The 20959-nt window shown below is 43.3% G+C and overlaps 1 protein-coding gene and 1 long non-coding RNA gene across 2 annotated transcripts in view; one reads left to right on the forward strand and one right to left on the reverse strand.

Annotated features, from left to right (window-relative positions):
* Positions 1-20959, reverse strand: part of KIAA2012 (KIAA2012 ortholog) — a 111623-nt gene that overhangs the window by 54286 nt on the left and 36378 nt on the right. Inside the window, 2 exon segments of the mRNA XM_060015593.1 lie at positions 2481-2557; positions 11353-11421. Coding sequence (XP_059871576.1) covers positions 2481-2557; positions 11353-11421 — 146 coding nt within the window.
* The window catches only part of LOC132428059 (uncharacterized), a 229320-nt gene that overhangs the window by 166 nt on the left and 208195 nt on the right, over positions 1-20959 (forward strand). The window contains exon 2 of the long non-coding RNA XR_009520063.1: positions 12164-12356. This is a non-coding gene — a long non-coding RNA (uncharacterized lncRNA). The remainder of the gene's footprint in view (positions 1-12163; positions 12357-20959) is intronic.

The following is a 20959-nucleotide window of genomic DNA, read 5'->3' on the forward strand; positions in this document are numbered from 1 at the left end:
TTTTCCCTCGCAGCTAGCACACTGATAAAAAAGTAAAGGTATTTTGTGTGACCGAACTCCTAATATGGTCAGACCCCAGTGAAGGGAGGGAGGGGGTGAGTCGGGCGTGGCGGGGGGCGGCATTAATGGAAAGGAAAGAAGAGCAGAAACTGCTGATGCTGATAAAGATCAATCTTGTGTGATGTCCTAGCCCGCTTCAGAGTGGGAGGGCGACAGTGGAAGGAATCCACTGAGTATGCCAGTGGCCCGTCAGGGTACGTAACCGAAATCTGCTGGGCAGAAATTTGTTTCTAAATCCTTCCAGATGATTTACAGTAAACATGAAATTAGTCATTTCCATGGAATAGGTTGAGAAAGTAGGGAAAACTGAAGTCAGTGATTAATGAAGAGTCGTTAGCCTCAAGAAGTAAGGGGGAGGGGAGGCAGGGAGGACACCGCCCCCTCCCGGACCCCACCCCCCTTTCTCTGTGTTTGGGGGCTGGTGGGACTTCCTATACTTTTCCTCAGATGGTTTTGCTTTGGGGGCTACTACTAAAGGAAATAAGACTACTGCGACTTGAATAAACCAACTGGTGGGAACAGCCCCCCTCCTTTCACGAGGGAGGCACAGGCAATGCCCCGAGGGAGCTGGTTTGCCACGGCTGCCCAGGGGAAAGCCAGGATTAGAGCTGAAGACCCTCAGTCTGCTGTTCCTCTTTCTGACTGCAAGGTTCATAATTCAGTCTAGGACTTAATTTGACATGACTGAGCCACTCTTTTTTTTTTTTTTTTTTGCGGTACGCGGGCCTCTCACTGTTGTGGCCTCTCCCGCTGCGGAGCACAGGCTCCGGACGCGCAGGCTCAGCGGCCATGGTTCACGGGCCCAGCCGCTCCGCGGCATGTGGGATCTTCCCAGACTGGGGCACGAACCCGCGTCCCCTGCATCGGCAGGCGGACTCTCAACCACTGGGCCACCAGGGAAGCCCTGAGCCACTCTTTTATTGCAGGTGATATGAGGTCTCCTGGAATACAACCACGGGGCTGTGTGAATTTGGAGAGTTTAGGGTTATATGAGGTATTTGCAAGGCCTTTGCAGTTGTGGAATTATCGAATGACAGCACATTTTCCTCAGTCACAGACTCTCTTGAAAAAGAAAACCTTCTAGATCCCTTATAAAGGGTGTCTTCAAAGCAGGCACGTAAAACAAAAACAAAAACACGCAAATGTTGGTTCTGTGGTTCCTCAGTAGCAGTAAGGGTCGACTGGGCTGTGTTTCAGCGCAGGGGAGGCCTGACCCGGGCCCAGGGTCCTAACAGGGAGAGCTCAGGTTCTTCCTCAGAAGCGGTTAGGCACACACAGGAAAACAAAGCTACCTTTATTATTACTGTTTTTTTAATGAGTGTGAGGGAAGAGGAGAAAGGCAGGAAGTTGGAGATAAGGGAGAAACAGAGACCATGCCGGTGCCACCCCCAGTCCTGCCATCCTGCTGTCGCCCAGCAGGGGGAGACCTGAGAGAGCCCTGGGCTGTGGGGCTTCTGCCCCAGCTTCTCTGAGACCCGGGAAGCTCTAGGAATTCCCCTGAGTTGTCTCTCTAGAGTGAATCTGAAGACAGTGCCAGCCTCAAAGCTTCAACTGAAGGAACAAATTTATAAATATTTGCGAACATACGTCCTTGAACCACTAATAGATATATATATATATTTAAATTGGCCTCCTTTTACGTATCTGACATGGGCAAATGTTAAATCAACTTTGTTACATATTCTTTTTTTTTAAATTAATTTATTCATTTATGGCTATGTTGGGTCTTTGTTTCTGTGCGAGGGCTTTCTCTAGTTGTGGTGAGCGGGGGCCACTCTTCATCGCGGTGCACGGGCCTCTCACTGTCGCGGCCTCTCTTGTTGCGGAGCACAGGTTCCAGACGCGCAGGCTCAGTAGTTGTGGCTCACGGGCCTCGTTGCTCCGCGGCACGTGGGATCTTCCCAGACCAGGGCTCGAACCCCTGCATTAGCAGGCAGATTCTCAACCACTGCGCCATCAGGGAAGCCCGGTATTCTTAATCTATTCAGATAAAGCATTTTTTCCCTTTCTTCACAGTATCCTTGCATTTTTTTCTTGATTGCTATTTTTTCCTCCCTATTAGGAATGAGAATTGGAGTAGAAAAATGGGCCCATTGGCACAAAGTCTTAGTGCCTACTGCCTCGATGGAGGATGCCTTTCTGTGTTTCCTTGTTCCCTTTTTGACTTTGCAGAAGTCAGGGAAAGGCCTATTCAGCTTATTTGCACACGCGAAGAGCCAGACAAAACAGTCCAAGTTGAGTTAAGACATTCCAAGTCTATGAGTTAAAGAACATTTGTGATTTTATAGTCTACTTGTCTCATTTAATTGATGAGGCAAATGAGGCCCAGAGAGGTGAAGAATCTCACCCAAGGTCACACAGCAAGTAGGGACAACAACCCCAAAGTCCAGTATCATGCTCATGCAGAGTCAGTACTGTACCTGCTTCTCTGGCTTTTGGGTCAAAGGTGAGGTTTCATTAAGATTCATGCGAAGATCAGTTCTGGATTCAGTGTTTGCTATGATGAAAATCAGAGAGAAAAGGGTCAAGGTTGTCAGACCTAGGTCTCATGAATTTTTATATATACCATACCCGTACACACCTAGCTCGTATGTGTAAGATTGGAAACACACACATGCCTATGGCATTCATATTTACTCACCAAATAACACATGTAACCTCTACAGGCACAGTCTAAATGCCACCTTAAATATAGTGTTGAGACTTTATATTCAAATTTCTCTTTTCTTGTTTTCGTTGCTCTTTAAAAGAACAAAAGTATATTCTTTGTGCTACTAAAATTCAGATAAAGCTGAAATTAAGAAGGAAATATTGATGGAAAAAATCTGCTGATCCTGTTGAATATAGATTTTGTATGATCCTACTTCACTGAGGTAGGAAAATGCTTCTGCAACCTTCCAGATAGAGAGATCAGAGACTTCCCTTTTCCCTCATGTTGTGGAAGGGCAACAGAAGTGAAACATGAAGCAAACAAAGGCAGAGGCCAAAAGGGGGCTGATGGGAGGGGACTAATGGAAATCATGGCGCTCACCCTGAAGCAGGCACTACACAGACACCGATATGTGGTTGGCGTGTAATCTGCACGACTCTCCTCCATGGTTGTGTTATTGTGTTATCATACTCTCTACAGGGCTGGAAGCTGAGGCTCGAAAGATAAAGTAACCCACCCAAGGATGTACAACTAGTGAGGTTTTGAGGAAGGATTTGAGTCCAAGACTGCCTCACTCAAACCTCATACTGCAAAGGGATAGGATTGATTTTGTTTTCCCTTTTTTCCCCTAAGAAAGTAAATTTAATGTTTATAAAGGAATGTTTATTTGAGGGACAGATTTAGCTAAGTGCATGGCTCCCCTGACAAGGATTTTAGTCTCTTGTGTGGGACCAGTGTCCAACAAAAAGTTCTTTACATACTTGCTACTCCTAAGCAGCTCTGTTAAGAGTCTGGCCATATGTGATTCTGCGTCTTTGCCTCTTTGACCTAAAGCCTCTACTCATTCCTTGTGGGCTGACCTTCCCTTTTCTGTTGTTTCTCAGCTGTTCTCATCTATCTTGTTTGAAAATGGCTTCTGCACAGATTTAAAACATTTCTTATTTAAGACAGCTGGGGAAACTGAGGCCCAGAGAGTGACTTCATGTGACTGACTCAAGGCCATACCTTGAAAGAGCGCAAGCCCAGAACCTGAACCCAGACCTCCTGACTTAGCCTCTCCTACTCTCCCCTCCACCTCACACTGCCTCCTGTTAACCTCACTTGGTCTTGCCACATCACAGCTGCTTGGCCCGGATCCATCCTCTGCACAAATCTAGCCCAACAGAATTGTGTTGCGATGAGGTTCACTTCACTGTGGCTTGGAAGGAACCATGGGTCTCTTAGAAATGAAACTTATAAATTCTAATGCATAAGGAAAGTTTTTGCAACACCAGGAGAATGAATCAGTCAGCCAGAGTTCAAGAAATGTAAACACATTTTTAGATAGGAGACTGAAAAATTGCTTAAGACTTCTCCATTTCTTGGGTCAAGACCCTGGTAATTTACTGAGGTCCGAGCTGTCAAGGAGGAGACACAACTCAAACTGCATTCCTGGGAGATAAAGCAATGGGGGTGGTAAAACTTTCTCCCTGAACCATGTGGCAGAATCTACCCCTTATCAAGTTGAAGAAACTGACCCATCAACCAACGCAGGCAACTGGCTGTGAACACAGGCCTAGTTCTTTCCCATTATTCCGGAGCTGGTGTGTACATTCACAGACTACAGACAACACAGCTTCCAGGCCTGCCTGAAACTGGGAGCTCAGAGTCCTTCTGTGATGAACATTTCTGCCACGAAAGAGATAAACAGAAAACACATTCTTTCCCTGGCCGCCCACCATCAGGCCTGAGTAGATTTTCAAACGCTAGCATTAATCTAGCCACAGGCTTTTAGCAAGGAGATAGCATTCCCACCAGATAATCAGGCAGTTTCAGAGATGACCCTTACTAGATGGGGTCTCATCCCAAACCTCTTCTGTCTTCTTCAAATCATGGGATCCTTCAGCAAACACTCAAAACTTGAAAAGCAGGAAAGAGCATCTGATGCTAGCATGGAATATGGGTGCCTTAAAACTTCTATTTCAGCCTATGTTGGCCATGTTTAATTCCCAAGTTGTTTATTGTTTTAAATAAAAATGAAACATAGTCATATTTATTCCCATTGTTAAAGAATATTTATTTCCCTTGGTATAGGATGCTCATCTGATATCAAAATAGAGACTGAACTCCAGAAAGTCACCTTATCAGACACAGTGGACCACCTGATTCCTTCCTAGATGCGTGTCAGGGCTTGTGAGAGAACATCAGACCTGCAGGCGCCAAAGTGGCCAAACATTTGGTAGGTACAAGGGCAGGAGCTATCGAAAGTGCTGGCAGGAGCCTCTAAATTATGTGTAGGGTCTTTTTCCACACATACCATTTCTGAGCCATGAGTACCTTTTGACCACTAGTGTGCACTCATGGAACTCCCCCCCATAACTTTCAGTAGTTCATCATTGAGGAGGGGATATATCCATTGCCAAACAGATCTCAGAAAGTACCTTTGCCTTCTCACAGCTTTGCATGTGGACTTGCAGCAGAAGCCAATGGGAGGAGGCCTAAAAGTCAGCCTCTGTACCTTCATGGTTTTGTATTTTTGGTCGAAAATGGAAAATGCAAATTCCAGGTTGTTAAAAAAAATTCCTCCCAGTAGAAAATAACCATAAAAGGAAGGATAATTCTGGTCCCTTTACATAGCCCTGCTGATCTTTCCTTCTTTACTTTATATAATAAGACTCAAGATGCCTATGACCTGTAGAGTTTTCATCATGTTATAATAAATCTTGAGTCTGTTTGTTTAATGCAGGAGATCAAGACCCAAGATGGCCTTTTGGTATTGTCCTCATCAAATTATTGGAACAAGATTTAAGACCTTGTTTATGCTACACATTTTCACTTTAAATCTTCCTGGTTGAGGAGGAGGGTGAGATGGGCATATCAAACAGTTGCTTAAGACCTGAGAAAGTCTCCAGCCTGAAGACATACCCCAGGGAGCTCTATTAAAGGAGCCAAGTAGATCTAGAAGATATGAGTCAGTCTGAATTTAAATATGGAAATGCCTAGTAAATACAAGGACAATATTTTTCTTCCAATTTGGGATAACTTCTTTTACTTACTTATATCTTCTTAGACCAAGGCTTGCTCAGTCTCAAGAGTCTAGCTTTGGGAACACCAGCTTCTCTCAAAAGTTCATAAATTATTTTTTATGGAGAGGTCCAAAGGTACATGGCAGTTTACCAAGCCCCAAATAGAAGGAAAGCTAGATGACGGAATTGAAATTCGAGTTGTGTAGCAATAAAATATCAACTACACGAGAAACCCTCCAATCGATATACATCATAGGATTAATAAGGATACCTGCAGTGGAAGATGGTATGGAAGAAGGAATTCAAAAAAGAGGCTGAAGGTAGAGCTACATACAAAGCAGCCAACCAATTCAATTCAATATTCTGCAGAAAATATTGTTCTTGGTCACTTGCTCTCAAACAAATGCAGATGTCTGGTCTCCCAGCCTCTGGTCTTACCCCCTTCAATCCATTCTCTACATAGCCGGGAGAGTCATTTCTCTAAAATAAAAATCTGGTTATGTCAGTTTCTGTGTAAACAGGATCTCACAATCTTTAGGATAAATTCCTTAGTTGCTGCTTATGGGCCTTCATGATCTGGCTACTGCCCACCCCACCAGCTGTCTTTCTCACTACTTCCTCTCCTACATGTACCTTGGGGTCCAGGCATTACGGGCTGCTTACATTTCTCCCATGCCACCCTGTTCTCTAACCTTGATATGGTCCTTTTCCCTGGAGCATTCTTTCCTCTTTTCTACTTGGCTAGTTCCTACATATATCCTTAGAAACTCAGCTTAGGTGTCCTCTCCTTCCAAAAGCCTTCCTAAACTCTAGGCTGAGTTAGCCTGTGCTCATCCATAGCTCTCAGCACACTCCACTACTGTGGATGACTTTAAGGCATGGACTTTATCTCTCAACTGTATCCTTATGCCCAGCACATTATTTGGCATTAGTAGATGGTCAACTACTGTTTCCTGAGTGAGTGAATGAGCAATCTTTATGTGCTCTGTAAAACAGACACACTAGTTCTTTCTATCGGACATGTTCTGATGCTGGTGTCTTCATTAATTTTCAAATGAGTAATTGCTAGGAATGAAGACAACAGCAAATGTAAATCCTTAGGCCACAGGGAGATGTGTGAAAGAAGCAAGAGAGAAAGCAGGAGGAAAAATATCCTTAAGAAAAGCCTCATGCTTCTTTATGGTCTTTTTGATGAGACGATAACACAAATGTCTGGAGAGTGATGAAACAGAAGACAGTATTTATGGATTACTAGTTAATAAAAGTTATTTTTTGATCACTCTGACAGAACAAAACTTAATATTCTCAACTTTATTATAGTTGAGAAATATAGCTGATATGTACACACACAGACATCTTGAAATCCATACCAGCTTTAAAATGCATTGTGCTGGGCTTCCCTGGTGGCGCAGTGGTTGAGAGTCCGCCTGCTGATGCAGGGGACACGGGTTCATGCCCCGGTCTGGGAAGATCCCACATGCCGCAGAGCAGCTAGGCTCGTGAGCCATGGCCACTGAGGCTGTGCGTCCGGAGCCTGTGCTCCACAACGGGAGAGGCCACAACAGTAAGAGGCCTGCGTACCACAAAAAAAAAAAAAAAAAAAAAAAAAAAAAAAGCTTTTGCACAGTAAAGGAAACCATAAACAAGATGAAAAGAAAACCCTCAGAATGGGGGAAAATATTTGCAAATGAATCAATGGACAGAAGATTAATCTCCAAAATATATAAACAGCTCATGGAGCTCAATATTAAAAAAACAAACAGCCCAATCCAAAAATGGGCAGAAGACGTAAATAGACATTTCTCCAAAGAAGACATACAGGTGGCCAAGAAGCACATGAAAAGCTGTTCAGCATCACTTATTATTAGAGAAATGCAAATGGAAACTACAATGAGGTATCACCTCACACCAGTTAGAATGGGCATCATCAGAAAATCTACAAACAACAAATGCTGGAGAGGGTGTGGAGAAAAGGGAACCCTCTTGCACTGTTGGTGGGAATGCAAATTGATAACAGCCACTATGGAGAACAGTATGGAGGTTCCTTAGAAAACTAAAAATAGAATTACCATGTGACCCAGCAATACCACTCCTGGGCATATACCCAGAGCAAACCATAATTCAAAAAGACATGCACCCCAATGTTCATTGCAGCACTATTTACAATAGCCAGGTCATGGAAGCAACCTAAATCCTCATCGACAGATGAACAGATAAAGAAGAAGTGGTACATATATACAATGGAATATTACTCAGCCATAAAAAGGAACAAAATTGTGTCATTTGTTGAGACGTGGATGGATCTAGAGACTGTCATACAGAGTGAAGTAAGTCAGAAAGAGAAAAACAAATATCGTATTTTAACACATATATGTGGAACCTAGAAGAATGGTACAGATGAACTGGTTTGCAGGGCAGAAATTGAGACACAGATGTAGAAAACAAATGTATGGACACCAACGGGGGAAAGTGTCGGGGGGGCGGTGGTGGTGGTGTGATGAATTGGGCGATTGGGATTGACATGTATACACTAATGTGTATAAAACTGATGACTAATAAGAACCTGCTGTATAAAAAAAAACAAATAAAGTAAAATTAAAAAAAAAAATCCAAGGGGAAAGTGAAGTGTAGAGAGGTGTTGAGTTGTGATCCCCTGGAAGACTGTTGGAAGATTCTCTGTCTCCTATTCTCTCTGTCGTGTGTGTGTGTGTGTGTGTGTGTGTGTGTGTGTGTGTGTGTGTGTGTGTATGTGTTTGTGCGTATGTGCTTGTTTGAGGGTCTTCTAAATATCTAAATTTAAAAATAAATAAATAAATAAATTGCTCTTTGAACTCAATTCCAGGGGTATCTGGTATTTTCAGAGTAGTGTTATATCCATTTTCTTACAAACAAATAGGGAGTGTTAAGCTCAAAGAGATGTAAGAATTTTTTGTTAAGGTCTTTGAGCAAATCAAGGGAACAGATAAATTTCCTCTATTCTAAGCCCTGCAGCAGGTATTCTGTGCTTATATGGGTAGTCCCATTGCAATGGGGAGTTATTTAATAGATATAGATTTTCAGTTTTGCAAGATGAAAGAGTTCTGGAGACTGGTTACACAGCAACATGAATCTACTGAACACTACTGAACCATACACTTAAAAATTGCTAAGATGGCAAATTTTATGTTATGTGTATTTTACCACAATTAAAAAAAAGATGTTAGGGGATAGGAGGAGATGAGGAATTATGCTCCAGGCAAAGGGAACTGTGTGTTCAAAAGCTTGGAAATGAGAAAGAGATTTGCATTAGCCTAAGGTCGTTTAGTTACTAGGAGTAGAGAAGACAAGGAATAAAAGTTTTGTTTCCCTTTCCTGGATATAAAGCTTGCCATGGGGCAATTCTGAAATAGCTCAAGTTTGTCTTTGTCACTTTACCATTTCCCTTTAGGTTCTTTGCTCTGTGTGCCTCTTTTCCCATATAGCTAATATTCTTCTGTTCATACAAGCCCTCCAGGGTACCCCAACAGGCAGGTATGTTTCAACCCTTAAGACTCTACTCACTCCCAAATTATCCACTTCTGTTCCCATCCCATCAGAATGTTTAGTCCCTCAGAGCAGCTCTTCTCAGCTAGGTTGCAAGAGGACAGCCATCTGATTCAATACATTTTTACTGAAGTGTGAATGATTGGTAGCTTCTCAGAAGTATCAGCTTTTTAAGAGACTACTTCAGAATTCAAAGTGAATCTATTATTAGTGAGACTTTAATAAGAGAATGAAGTGAAATTGTAACATTTTCAGCCATATTAGGAAGGATATTTTTGGTCTGGAGAGCTACCCTGTAAACAGGCCTATCTGGCTTGATAATCTGTCTTAGGAGTTTGGTTCTTCCAAACTGTTTCTACTGGGTTTCAGCTTCTCCGCATATCTCTAAAAGTTGCAAATCATTTTCAGTGTTACCCACAAAAGGGTGTCTGATGCTAAGTAAGGGGAATTGGAGGGACAAAAGGATGTGCAACAGAAGTCATTTATGAGTATGAGTTATTATGAAATCAGGAACTTCCTAAAGTCTCACATATTGTCAGATGGAAATGTGCCTGTTTATTATTTTTAAATTTTATTGAAGTATAGTTGATTTACAATGTTATGTTAATTTCTGCTGTATAGGAAAGTGATTTGGTTTTTTGTGTATATATATATATATATATTCTTTTTCATATTCTTTTCCATTATGGTTCATCACAGGATATCGAATACAGTTCTCTGTGCTGTACAGTAGGACCTTGTTGTTTATCCATCCTATATATAATAGTTTGCATCTGCTAATCTCAAACCCCCAATCCTCCACCCCCAACCCCGCCGTCCCTTGGCAACCACAGGTCTGTTCTCTGTAACTGTGAGTCTGGGAAATGTCCCTGTTTAGATTGATGTCACCATGCATAGTGGTAAAAATGTAGGTTTCTACGGTTCAAATCGCAGCTTCACCACTTAGTTGTGTGACCTTGGGCTAGTTCCTTAACCTCTCTGAGCCACACTGTCCTAGATGAAAAGTGAGGATAATAATAGAATTTACCTCATATCATTGCAATGAGGATGAAGTGAATTAATGAATGTAAAACACTCAGCACAATGTTTGGCATGGAGATAGATAGCAGTGATAGTTATCATCATCATCGTCATATCCTTCGCTGGTGGGCTCCTATTAAGAGCTGCTCTGGCCCAGTTCTAGCCAACAAGTGAGAATGAACAGAAATGACCCTGAAACTCTTCGCACCATGGTCAGGATGTCCACCCAAGGAGAATGATGAGAGGGGTAACGCAGAATGCTGGGCTCCCAAGTATTTCTCTGCTTACAGATTTTGAGATTGGCAAGCATTTGATGGTGCCCTCTCTCCTTCTAGTTTTGCAGTCTCTAGCAAAACCAGTGCCCTCCACCCAGCTCTGGCTCCAGCCCTCGATCTGTGACCTTGTTTCCTGTTGCTATAGCAGGTCTCTCATGCAGGATTCATCATTGCCTGCCCCAAAATAAGCAGTGAGGAAGACCACACACATTTCTCTATTAATGAAAGACTATTTTTAGGAGTGAGAGAAAGTCTTTACATATTTACCCCTGGTTTGAAGCAGAAGCAGCAGTGGCAGTGGGTGGAGGATAAGCTACACTCTCAGCTTGTGCTTATTTCTCCACGGGGGAAATGAAATAGCAAAGGAACCTTGGATGAGGCAGAACTGGCCTCAGTCCTCCATTTAGAATACAAGCCCGAGAGTCTTTTCCAGATAGCTTTCTAGTTTGTGGATGTGCAGTTTGAACTGTACGCAACTCTGGGAGACAATGCTCACTTCATTACAATGTGAGTTATGCACGGTATGATCTGCGAAACCCACAGGACATCTCTGCAAGTTCTCCTTCCGGGGCCAGCTCAGCACAGGCATTTGGGTCGACTTTTCTTCTTTCTCAGACCACAGCACACAGGGCTGCCCATGAGTAACTCTTGAGGATACTCCATTTCTCAGGCTCTCCAAGAAATGAATCTTCTTTCCTACTTATTAGTATATTTGGGGAGAAATTGTGTGTTTCTGGAGGTCTGGGTATGAAATAATATGTATGTGAGTCAAATAACATAGAGGAGAAGTAGGAGGTGACTCTGTTGGGGAGAATCTTACCTTTCAGAAGATGTTGAATACTAGACTCCTCCTCTCCACGGCTGGTATTTGAATTGATAGATTCACAGGCTGAAAAACAATAAGGGTTTTACCTGAGAGTGTGGAAAAGTCTTGAAAAAGAGCTATTCCTTACCCCAAGACAGGGGAAAACAAAGTGGATGGCTTGATGCCTAAGCCTCATAATGAATTAGATAGTTTTGAAAACCCTTAGATGCTATCATGGAGGGAATTTAAAAAATTGATCTAGGATTTAAAAAACATTGAAGAAAATAATATTTTTATTTATTATAAGATGTTTAAGGGTGAAACCCTGCAGGTACTGTGATGCTTAAGTTCTGAGAGGAGAACTTTTGACAGAACAAGAGCATGAAAGAGTTAATGCCTGACACCCGCTGTGAGGAGATGTCCAGATTTGAACAGGAGATGTGCTGCGGGACCCCAGTGCGTGCAGCGATGGGGGGTATGACAGACAAACGTGAGGAGCCCCTGCTTCCAGATGTAGCGCAAATTCAAGGGTTGGACCAGGGAGACAGGAGGGATTCTAGCCCATCTGATTCTAGCCAGAAAGATAGGCTTTTGCACAGCCCTGATGAATTTTTTTTGCAATCTCTTAGAGTCATTTTTGATGAGAATCGTTCTCCTAGCTGTCCTTGTCCGTCAAAAGGAACACTAGTTAAAATAATGCTGTTTTAATGGCTGAGGAGAATTATGATGACAGACCAGAGAAAGATAGTTAGGGGAGAGGTAATAGATAGCAAGGAGATCAGCTGAGTGAATCTGAAATGGAGGAATGGCTTTTTTTTTTTTGCAGTACGCGGGCCCCTCACCGTTACGGCCTCTCCCGTTGTGGAGCACAGGCTCCGGACGCGCAGGCTCAGCGGCCATGGCTCACGGGCCCAGCCGCTCCGCGGCATGTGGGATCTTCCCGGACCAGGGCACGAACCCGTGTCCCCTGCATCGGCGGGCAGACTCTCAACCACTGCGCCACCAGGGAAGCCCAAGAGGTATGGCTTTTAATGAGAAATTTGGTGTGTGTGTGTGTGTGTGTGTGTGTGTGTTTGCGTGTGTATGTCAGAGAGACAGAGGTATGAGAGATCAAGGAGATAGAAATAGGGAGGAAAAAGGTCAGAGGGAATCAAATATATCTGAAAAAGACTTTGAGATCTAACTACCCCCCCAGCTCATTTCCAAGTACATGTATGTATGTATGTGTATATATTTATGCTTCATCATCTCATTAATGATAATACATATACTAGAGACATTGCCAAAGAAGAATGTTTGGTTTTACTGATTTGCTAAAGTGGGGGGCTTGGAGAAGCCTGCTCCTTGGTGCTTTTCCACCTTCGTGTGCACACAAGCAGCCACGTGCACACATGTAACTTAGGCTGAGCAGGGCAACTTGGGATTCTGAGAACCAACACTGGAGAGAGAAAAAGCCATAATTAGTGTTAATTGTTGACCTTACAGTTCAAGAATAGATGCTCTGGAGAATGGGAAAGGAGAACAAACATTAATTATTGAGTAGGGACCTTGGAGACAGACACTCTGGATTAAAAAGAGAGAGATAAATTGCATAATGAATGTTAATTTTCCCTCAAAGAATTGAGTGGTGGGTGGTTGGAAGGGAAAAAGAGGCTAAAACAATCATGAAAGAGAAAGCTCAATGTGTGTCGGGGTGAGAGGGTGCAGGAGGGTTATACAAACACTCTCCATCACTGCTTACTGCTTTGCCTCTTCCTTACAGCTCCCAAGTATTTGCTATCAGGGTTTTCCTTAGAACTCGTATTATTTACCACAGTTGTGGGTAAATACTGCTGGGGAGCTCAGCCACTTCCCCAAGAGCACATAGCCTGAAAACAGCCACAGTGCATGACAAGCTGAGAGGCACTCAGCACTGGAATTTATGTTTTATGTGTGTCGGTGGGAGTTTGACTTTAAGTAAAAGGAGTACTGGAGCTGAGTGCCACGTGGGAGAGGGCTGTGGTCCTGTGTGTGCCGCCGTGGGGTGACTCGGGCTCCAAGGCCTTGACTGTTGTTTTATCTTAATTATTGTACACAAGAGACCCTGAAAGTCATCCTCTTAGCTGAAAGTGAAAACAGAAAAATGGTAGTTTGAGTAGAAAATCGGAGATGAGAATTGTAGCCAATTTTGTAAAGAGACACTATAAACAGGTTTGTCACTGGTTGCTCAGAGTGCTGGGTGGGCTCCCCACATCCAGTCGGCGGCCCTGGGGATTATCCCTTTGCCGCGTCTCCTGCGTCTGCCCACTGCCTTCCATCCAGGCCCTGGTCAGCTGCTGTCTGGATGATTCTACAGTAGCCTGAGCACTCGGCCTTTTCTCTTGCCTATTCCTGGCACACAGGGTGGGTTGCATGACATCCTTCCTCAAGCACCTGTGACTTCTTGTTGCCTAAAAGACGGCATTTCAGCTCTATCCTGGCACACAAGGCCTTCCCTGGCCTGGTCCTGGCCTGCCTTTCAGCCCCATCTCCCCCCATGAAGCCCCTCCACGGGGCACTCTTACAGGCTACTCATCATTTCCCGCATGGACTCTGCTTTCTTATCTCTTTGCCTTTGTTCATGCTGGTCCCTCAGCTGGTCATGTCTTTCTCTCTTCTCTGTTTATCCACTTTACCGGTTTCTTTCTTTGTTTTATTTTTTATTTATTTTTTACTTTTGGCTGCACTGGGTCTTAGTTGCGGCATGTGGGATCTTTTAGTTGCAGCATGCGATTTCTTAGTTGCACCATGCATGCGGGATCTAGTTCCCCAACCAGGGATTGAACCCAGGCCCCCTGCATTGGGAACACGGAGTCTTACCCACTGGATCACCAGGGAAGTCCCTCTTTTTTTTTTTAATAGAATTTTGTTCATATTTATTTAAAAAAAATTTTTGGCTGCGCCTTGAGGCTTTTGGGATCGTAGTTCCCCAACCAGGGATCGAACCCAGGCCCCAGCAGTGAAAGCACCAAGTCCTAACCACTGGACCACCAGGGAATTCCCTACCAGTTTCTTTAAAGTCAGTACAAATAGAGATTCCTCTGCAAAAATCCATCCTCGTCCCCCAGGTTAGAATTCATCGCTCCTTCCTTGGAGGCCCCTGCATCGTGTTGTTGAGATCTCTGTTACAGCACTCATCTCATTCTGCCTTGCAGAAGGGTCACTTGCTTGTGAATTTTTTCTCACAGGGGCTGTGAGGTTCTTGGGGGCAGCAGCCACAGGGCCCGGGGTTGAGCCCTGGGAAGTGGGAAGAAAAGAGCACAGTATCTGGGACAGACGGGCCTGGGAATGAATAAGCTCAGCTGCTCACCAGGTGTGATCAATGTGCACAAGGGGGTTAACCTCCTGTGTTTCAGTTTCCTCACCTGTGGTTTGTGAATGAAAATACTCCCTTCAAAGGATTATTGGATGATAGAATGAGATGACATATGTGCCTGAGCATGTTTGCTCTTGATATCAACATCCTTCTGTTTCCCTTGAACATGGTAGGCGTTCTGTCCATTTGATCTAAAGTGTCGGACACGATATTATGGGTCTTCTCTCTTTTAGGTCCAATGATATTTTATATTGGAGTTTTACTTAATACTTTATTATATACTGCACGTATGATCTGGTTTGGTTGTCACAAAGCAATGCAATCTAGGATGGGAGGTATTATTATAGATGCATTTTTTTGGTGCTTTTTTCTTTTTATTGTGTTTTCAAGGGAGAAATATATCATCTATTTACAAAATAGCTCTTGAAAAATACGAGTACAGATACTATAAAACAAAGCAAACTCTAGTCACGAGACACTATGTACATTATGCAAAAGCAACAGTCTGATCTCCAGGTTATGAAAACTAGAATTAAAATGTCACTACACAGAAAAGGTCCAAGTTCCCAGCTTGGCAAAACTTGGGTGCAGTTACATGAAACATTTAATAAACTGAATTCTTTTTCCCCAATGTGTAAACAAAATGACAAGACTAAATCTGTGCCTGGCAATTTCAATCTAACTCTGAAGCTACACAGAACACACAGACACCTTGTAGACTTCACCTGTTAGTCTGACCATCTTTTCTTCTTAGGTGGTAGGAGGAAGGGCAAGGTGACTGTGCAGAGCAAAGATGTGGGAAGTAGAAATACTGTACCCTAGACATTACAAAGTATGGTGAAAAGAAAGCCTCACTTAATGCATAGCCTAAGGGGGAAAAGACTACACTCCAACTTTGGGAAATTAATTTAGAAGGATAGGGGAAGAGTTTAAGTAATTGCAGTTTAAAATGAAAAATGCACGTGTGATAGAATGGAGCACAATGGAGGATTCAAAAACATGCTCATCAGAAAAATCTGTTAGGTTTGCTTTGTCCAGATTAAGAAAGAATATATAGTTGCATTATATGCTGTAACAAAGAGACTCAGAAAGATAAACATGTATTTCTGTTTCAGGTAAGAGTCTAGAGGGAAGGGGGTAGCCCAGGGTAGCTCTGCTTCCTGAAGGTATCTGGGCACTGTGCTTCCTTATATCTTATGGCTTCATCATCCCCTAGAGTATTCCCCTCTTCCACGTGGTTGAAGCTACTTCACCACTACAACCAAGTCCAATGGTTTCCTTTTTTTAAAATTAAAACAAATTTTTTTTTTTTTGTGGCTGTTTTGGGTCTTCGTTGCTGCGCGGGGGCTATTCTTCGTTGTGGTGCGCGGGCTTCTCATTGCGGTGGCTTCTCTTGCTGCAGAGCCTGGCACGCAGGCTCAGTAGTTGTGGCATGTGGGATCTTCCCGGGCTTAGTTGCTCCGCAGCATGAGGGGTCTTCCCGGACCAGGGATCGAACCTGTGTCCCCTGCATGGGCAGGTGGATTCTTATCCACTGCACCACCAAGGAAGTCCCCAGTGATTTCCTTTTAAGGAAGTGACCTGGAAGTTGCACAAGTTACTTCTGTTCACATTTCATCAGCCACATCAGTTATATGACCATACCTGGCTGCAAGGAAGGCTGGGAAATATAATTTCTAGCCAAGTAGCCGTGTGTTCAACTAAACTTCAGGGTAGGGGATTCTGCTAATAACAGGAGTAATGGAAAAATGGATATTGGGGAACAAGTAAGTCTTTGCTACTGACAGTTTCAATCAATATTTATGGGCAACGTTCTGGGAGTACCTATGATGTTCTCTGGGATATTCAGAAGTCGAGGAGGGGGATCTATCCATAGGAGATCTTGGAGGAGGATGAAGAAAAAGAGTAAAAAAGGTAGAGGAAGTAAGGGAGTGCCTGGTGAGAGACCCAGGTAGTAAGAATTACTGCTGACCTAAGATAGTAGCAATCAATGTGGGCTGAGGTGGTCAGGTGAGATGGTACAATGAAGGTGGGACTGCAGCCTAGAAACCTGGACAAGAGGGCCTAGAGGCAGTAAGTTCTAGTGAGAAGAGCTTTGGCCTAAGTAGGTGCAGGAAGATCTGGGTTTGAGCCTTAGGTTTGCCGCATAGAAGCTGTGTGACTTTGAGCAAGTCACCGTACCTCTCTGGGCCTCAGTTTCCTTATCCATAAAAGGAGAGTTTTCAAACTGTGGTCTCATAGTTCTAGTGACTGCATAGACCCCACAGCCAGGAATCATTTCAGGAGGGAAAGAATTAGCTGGGCTCTGAAGAAGTTGTTGGGGGACACAGTCAGACCATCCCTACTTTAACCAGGCAGCTCTGCTTTTATCCATTTTATCTATAGGTGTCCTCAGAAAGTCTGTCTGATAAAATGCTTCCCCTGCTTAAATGCTGATGAAGGTGTTGCCTACATTCCATCTCAACTCTAAGGTTCTCTGGAACAGAAAAAATGCGAGGGAGGTAGAATTTACAGCTTTACAGGCTCTGTAAGAAACAATATATGTACATGTGCAAAAAATACAGAGGAATTAAATATTCTTCAACACTTCATATTGACTTTTTTCTTAAAAAAAAGGAATTTTCAGCGGATTCAAAGAGAACTATTATTTTTGACATTTTTCTTCTTTGGAAGGCATAGAGTGGCGATAACATCACATTTTCAGCCAAATACGAGGGAGGGGAGTCTTTGTACTTGTAGGAATCATGAGAGGTTTCTGTCAAAGGAAAGAAGACTCCCCAGTGGTTTTTAGTGGCTCTCTGCAGGTGGCCATCAGAACACCTTCCAATGTGGGCTGCTGATGCGGTGCTGGGTTCACTGCGGTGAGGGAAAGAACCCCGCTTCCCTCTGAAGTCCTGACAAACAGAGCTATCACTGCCCTGTGGTCCATGTGACAGACCCAAATTAGCCCCATGCCGAGCCTCGTGGGAATCCCCCATAACTTCTGCAAGGGGAGGAGAGTATATGGGTCAGGACTCAGTGGAGAAGAGAAACCACCAAGGTATTTTAAGAAGAAATGGAGCTACTATAGAGAACTTGGTGCTTACAGAGTTGCTGCAGCAACTGCCTCTTGACAGTCTTCACGAGCTCGCTTGCCAGGGTAAGTAGCCAAAGTGCCTTTGCCTCACTCCTGCCCTTCAAATCTCATGCAAATGCATCTATTTGGCAGAACTGCATCTGCATCCCACCCCCTAACTGCAAAGGTTATCTGGGAAATGTAGTTTTTAGCCTTCCAGCCTTTGCAGTACAGGAGGGCACTGGAAGGAAATGCTGGGTACCAAGCGACCATATCCAGCCATGTTTTTCTTTATTTCAACATCTGAGAACTGGTAAATCCACCAACATGATTGCGTATGGATCATTAACAAACACTGATTGGGCCAAAGGGCCTTATTGCCACCCAGGCTTCCTCCTACCTTCCTCTACTTCTTTTTACCTGGAGATGGAGGGATTGTGGACTCAGTGATTCAGAACTGATGTTTGGAAAATGAAAGCAAGAACAGGCATGAATTATTGAATGACTGAGATCCTGCTTCAGGACTTAGACAACAGAACTGCTCTACGGAGAGAGTCTCCTTGGGAAGGGGGGTTATTTAGTAACATACAGCATTACAACTGGAAAGAACCTTAGAAGTAATGTTTAGTATTTTCCAAAGTGTGTTCCAAAAACTAGTTAGATGCACATAATGCTTTACTAAAAACAAGAAAGAATTCAGTGGTCAAATAAGTTTGGGAAACATTGCATGTCCTCATCTTGAGGAGCCATAATCCATGTTAACACAGCAGAGGCTCCTGCAGTAAGGAATGTGCTTCGCTTTAGCTTACTGGTTTCCAACTTATTTGGCCTCAGAACTTTTTTTTTTTTTTTTAACAGAACGCCTGGTAACCTTCTGAGGACTTGGAGTTCTATGGGATATACACTGGGAGGGTTGGATCTAATCCCAGTTCCTCTTTTTCCATATGGAGAAGCTGAGCTCCAAAGCAGTAGATTTATTTGCCAATGATCACAGAAATCAGGGTGGTAGAGCTGAGAATAAAACCCAAGACTTTGGATATTTAGTCCAAAGTTCTTTCTTCTTCTTCACGCTGTCTCATCTAATGGACTTCTTCATTTTTTAAAAAAATTATTTTATTTTATTTTATTTATTTTATTTTTGGCTGCGTTGGGTCTTTGTTGCTGCAGGCAGGCTTTCTCTAGTTGCGATGAGCAGGGGCTACTCTTCGTTGCGCTGCACGTGCTTCTCATTGCGGTGGCTTCTCTTGTTGGGAGCATGGGCTCTAGGTGCGTGGGCTTCAGTAGTTGTGGCACACGGGCTCAGTAGTTGTGGCTCGCGGGCTCTAGAGCGCAGGCTCAGTAGTTGTGGCTCACGGGCTTAGTTCCTCCACTGCATGTGGGATCTTCCCAGACCAGGGCTCGAATCCCTGTCCCCTGCATTGGCAGGCGGATTCTTAATCACTGCGCCACCAGGGAAGCCCTGGGCTTCTTCACTTTTAAATCTCTAGGCATCTTCACTAAAGCAACAGCTGCTGAGAGAAAGGCTACTCAAGGAAAATCAAATATCCCACCAACATGGAAGGATCCTTTTACCCATGAGTCCTCACAACCAACATTATCACAAATGACAAATGGGGAGAACACAGAGAAAGTCAACCACTTAGCATACGTTTGCCCCCAAATAATCAGTGTTTTGAGATCAGCTGGGATATTCTTGGACCCTTCATTTTTCTGTTTACCAAAGTGTAGACCATCAGGAATGACACCAGTATATTATCTATTATGAAAACAAATTACGCCCAAATCTAGTGACTTAAAGCAATAAACCTTTACTATATCTCACATAGTTTCTATGGGAATCTGGGAGGGGCTTAGGCCTATGATTCCGGTGCAGTCTCTTGTGAGGCTGCAGTCACAATGCCAATCAGGGATGCAGTCATCTGGAGGTTTCCCTGGGGTTGGACCATCTCAGAAGTCACACACTGTCACTTCTGTCATATTCTATATTTATCAGAAGTGAGCCACTATGTCCAGCACACACTCAAGGGGAGGAGAATTGGGCTCCCCCTTTTGAAAGAACAAGTGTCAAAGAATTTGTAGACATATTTTAAAACCACCATACCAAGAAAGAGTTGCAAGAGAGAAGGATGCTAATCAAATGACCAAAAAACAAGGCAAGTTTTGGGGGTAAAAATCCTTTTAGGACAAGAGCAGGTGTCAACTGGAAACTCTGAAGGAGATGAAGAATTTTAATTTTCATGGGACCTGGCGTCCCAAACCGAACCACTGGCACAGACATTCTTGAGCTTCTTGCAATAAAGAACTTCTGAATAAAAGAACTTCTGAAAGAAAACTTCTGTTGCTGCCACTGTGACTAGGAGAATAGATGAAGGATTTGAATCAAGGATAAGCAACTCCAATGTTCCAATGTTTTGACTTGTATCCTTCCAAGTTAAATTTTCCTTTCTTAAGCCTTTGAATTTTCTAAGTGTTGCAATATCCCAACGTGACCAAGAGGGTCGAATTCCAGCTCAAGTCTTCACATCTTTTTTTTATTCTTCTGAAGGTTTATACTCATTCTTCTATGCTATCTGAAAGCAAGATATCATGATCTAATTGCTTAAGAATTTATTTCCAAGTAGATGCTGGCAGAGTCTGAAAGTCTCAGAATGATCAGACAGATCATATTTCCACTTTAACCCAAGATTTTTTTAAATTAAAAAACAACAACTATGATCCCCCCCCCCAAACTTTCCTTTATGGCACCTGGGGTATTCTGTCCACGCATTTCTTGGACATATTATAAAGATAAGAGGATCTCTAGGACTCTTCTAATATATTTGGGAGCTAAACAACAAACGGATGCATATAAATACAGTAATCACAAAAGTGGGATTGAGAGAGAGAAATGGATGAAAACTACATCGTAGCAGTTCAGTGAGATGAAGTGGATTTATTGAGGAAAATATCCCGGAAAAGATGAACCTTCCCCTGGAACTTAAAATGATTCTAAATATTTGAGGGCAGCTTGGGCAAAGGCTGGGAGATAAGAGAAGGAAGACTGAATGTTTGGGCCATCAGACAGATGAGAAAAGGGTGGGCCTGAATATAGTGGGAGATGAGACTGGAAGAGTAGGGTGGGGATGGTGATCAAGATACATTTGAACAAACAGCTGCAAAGAATTTGGTGTGGGTGGAGCAAATCCTTTGCAGGAGTTGAAAATGTTTTTCAGTATCCTGCTTCCCAAAGCAAA

The sequence above is a fragment of the Delphinus delphis genome, chromosome 7 (assembly GCF_949987515.2).
Source record: "Delphinus delphis chromosome 7, mDelDel1.2, whole genome shotgun sequence".
Taxonomy (NCBI): Eukaryota; Metazoa; Chordata; class Mammalia; order Artiodactyla; family Delphinidae; genus Delphinus; species Delphinus delphis.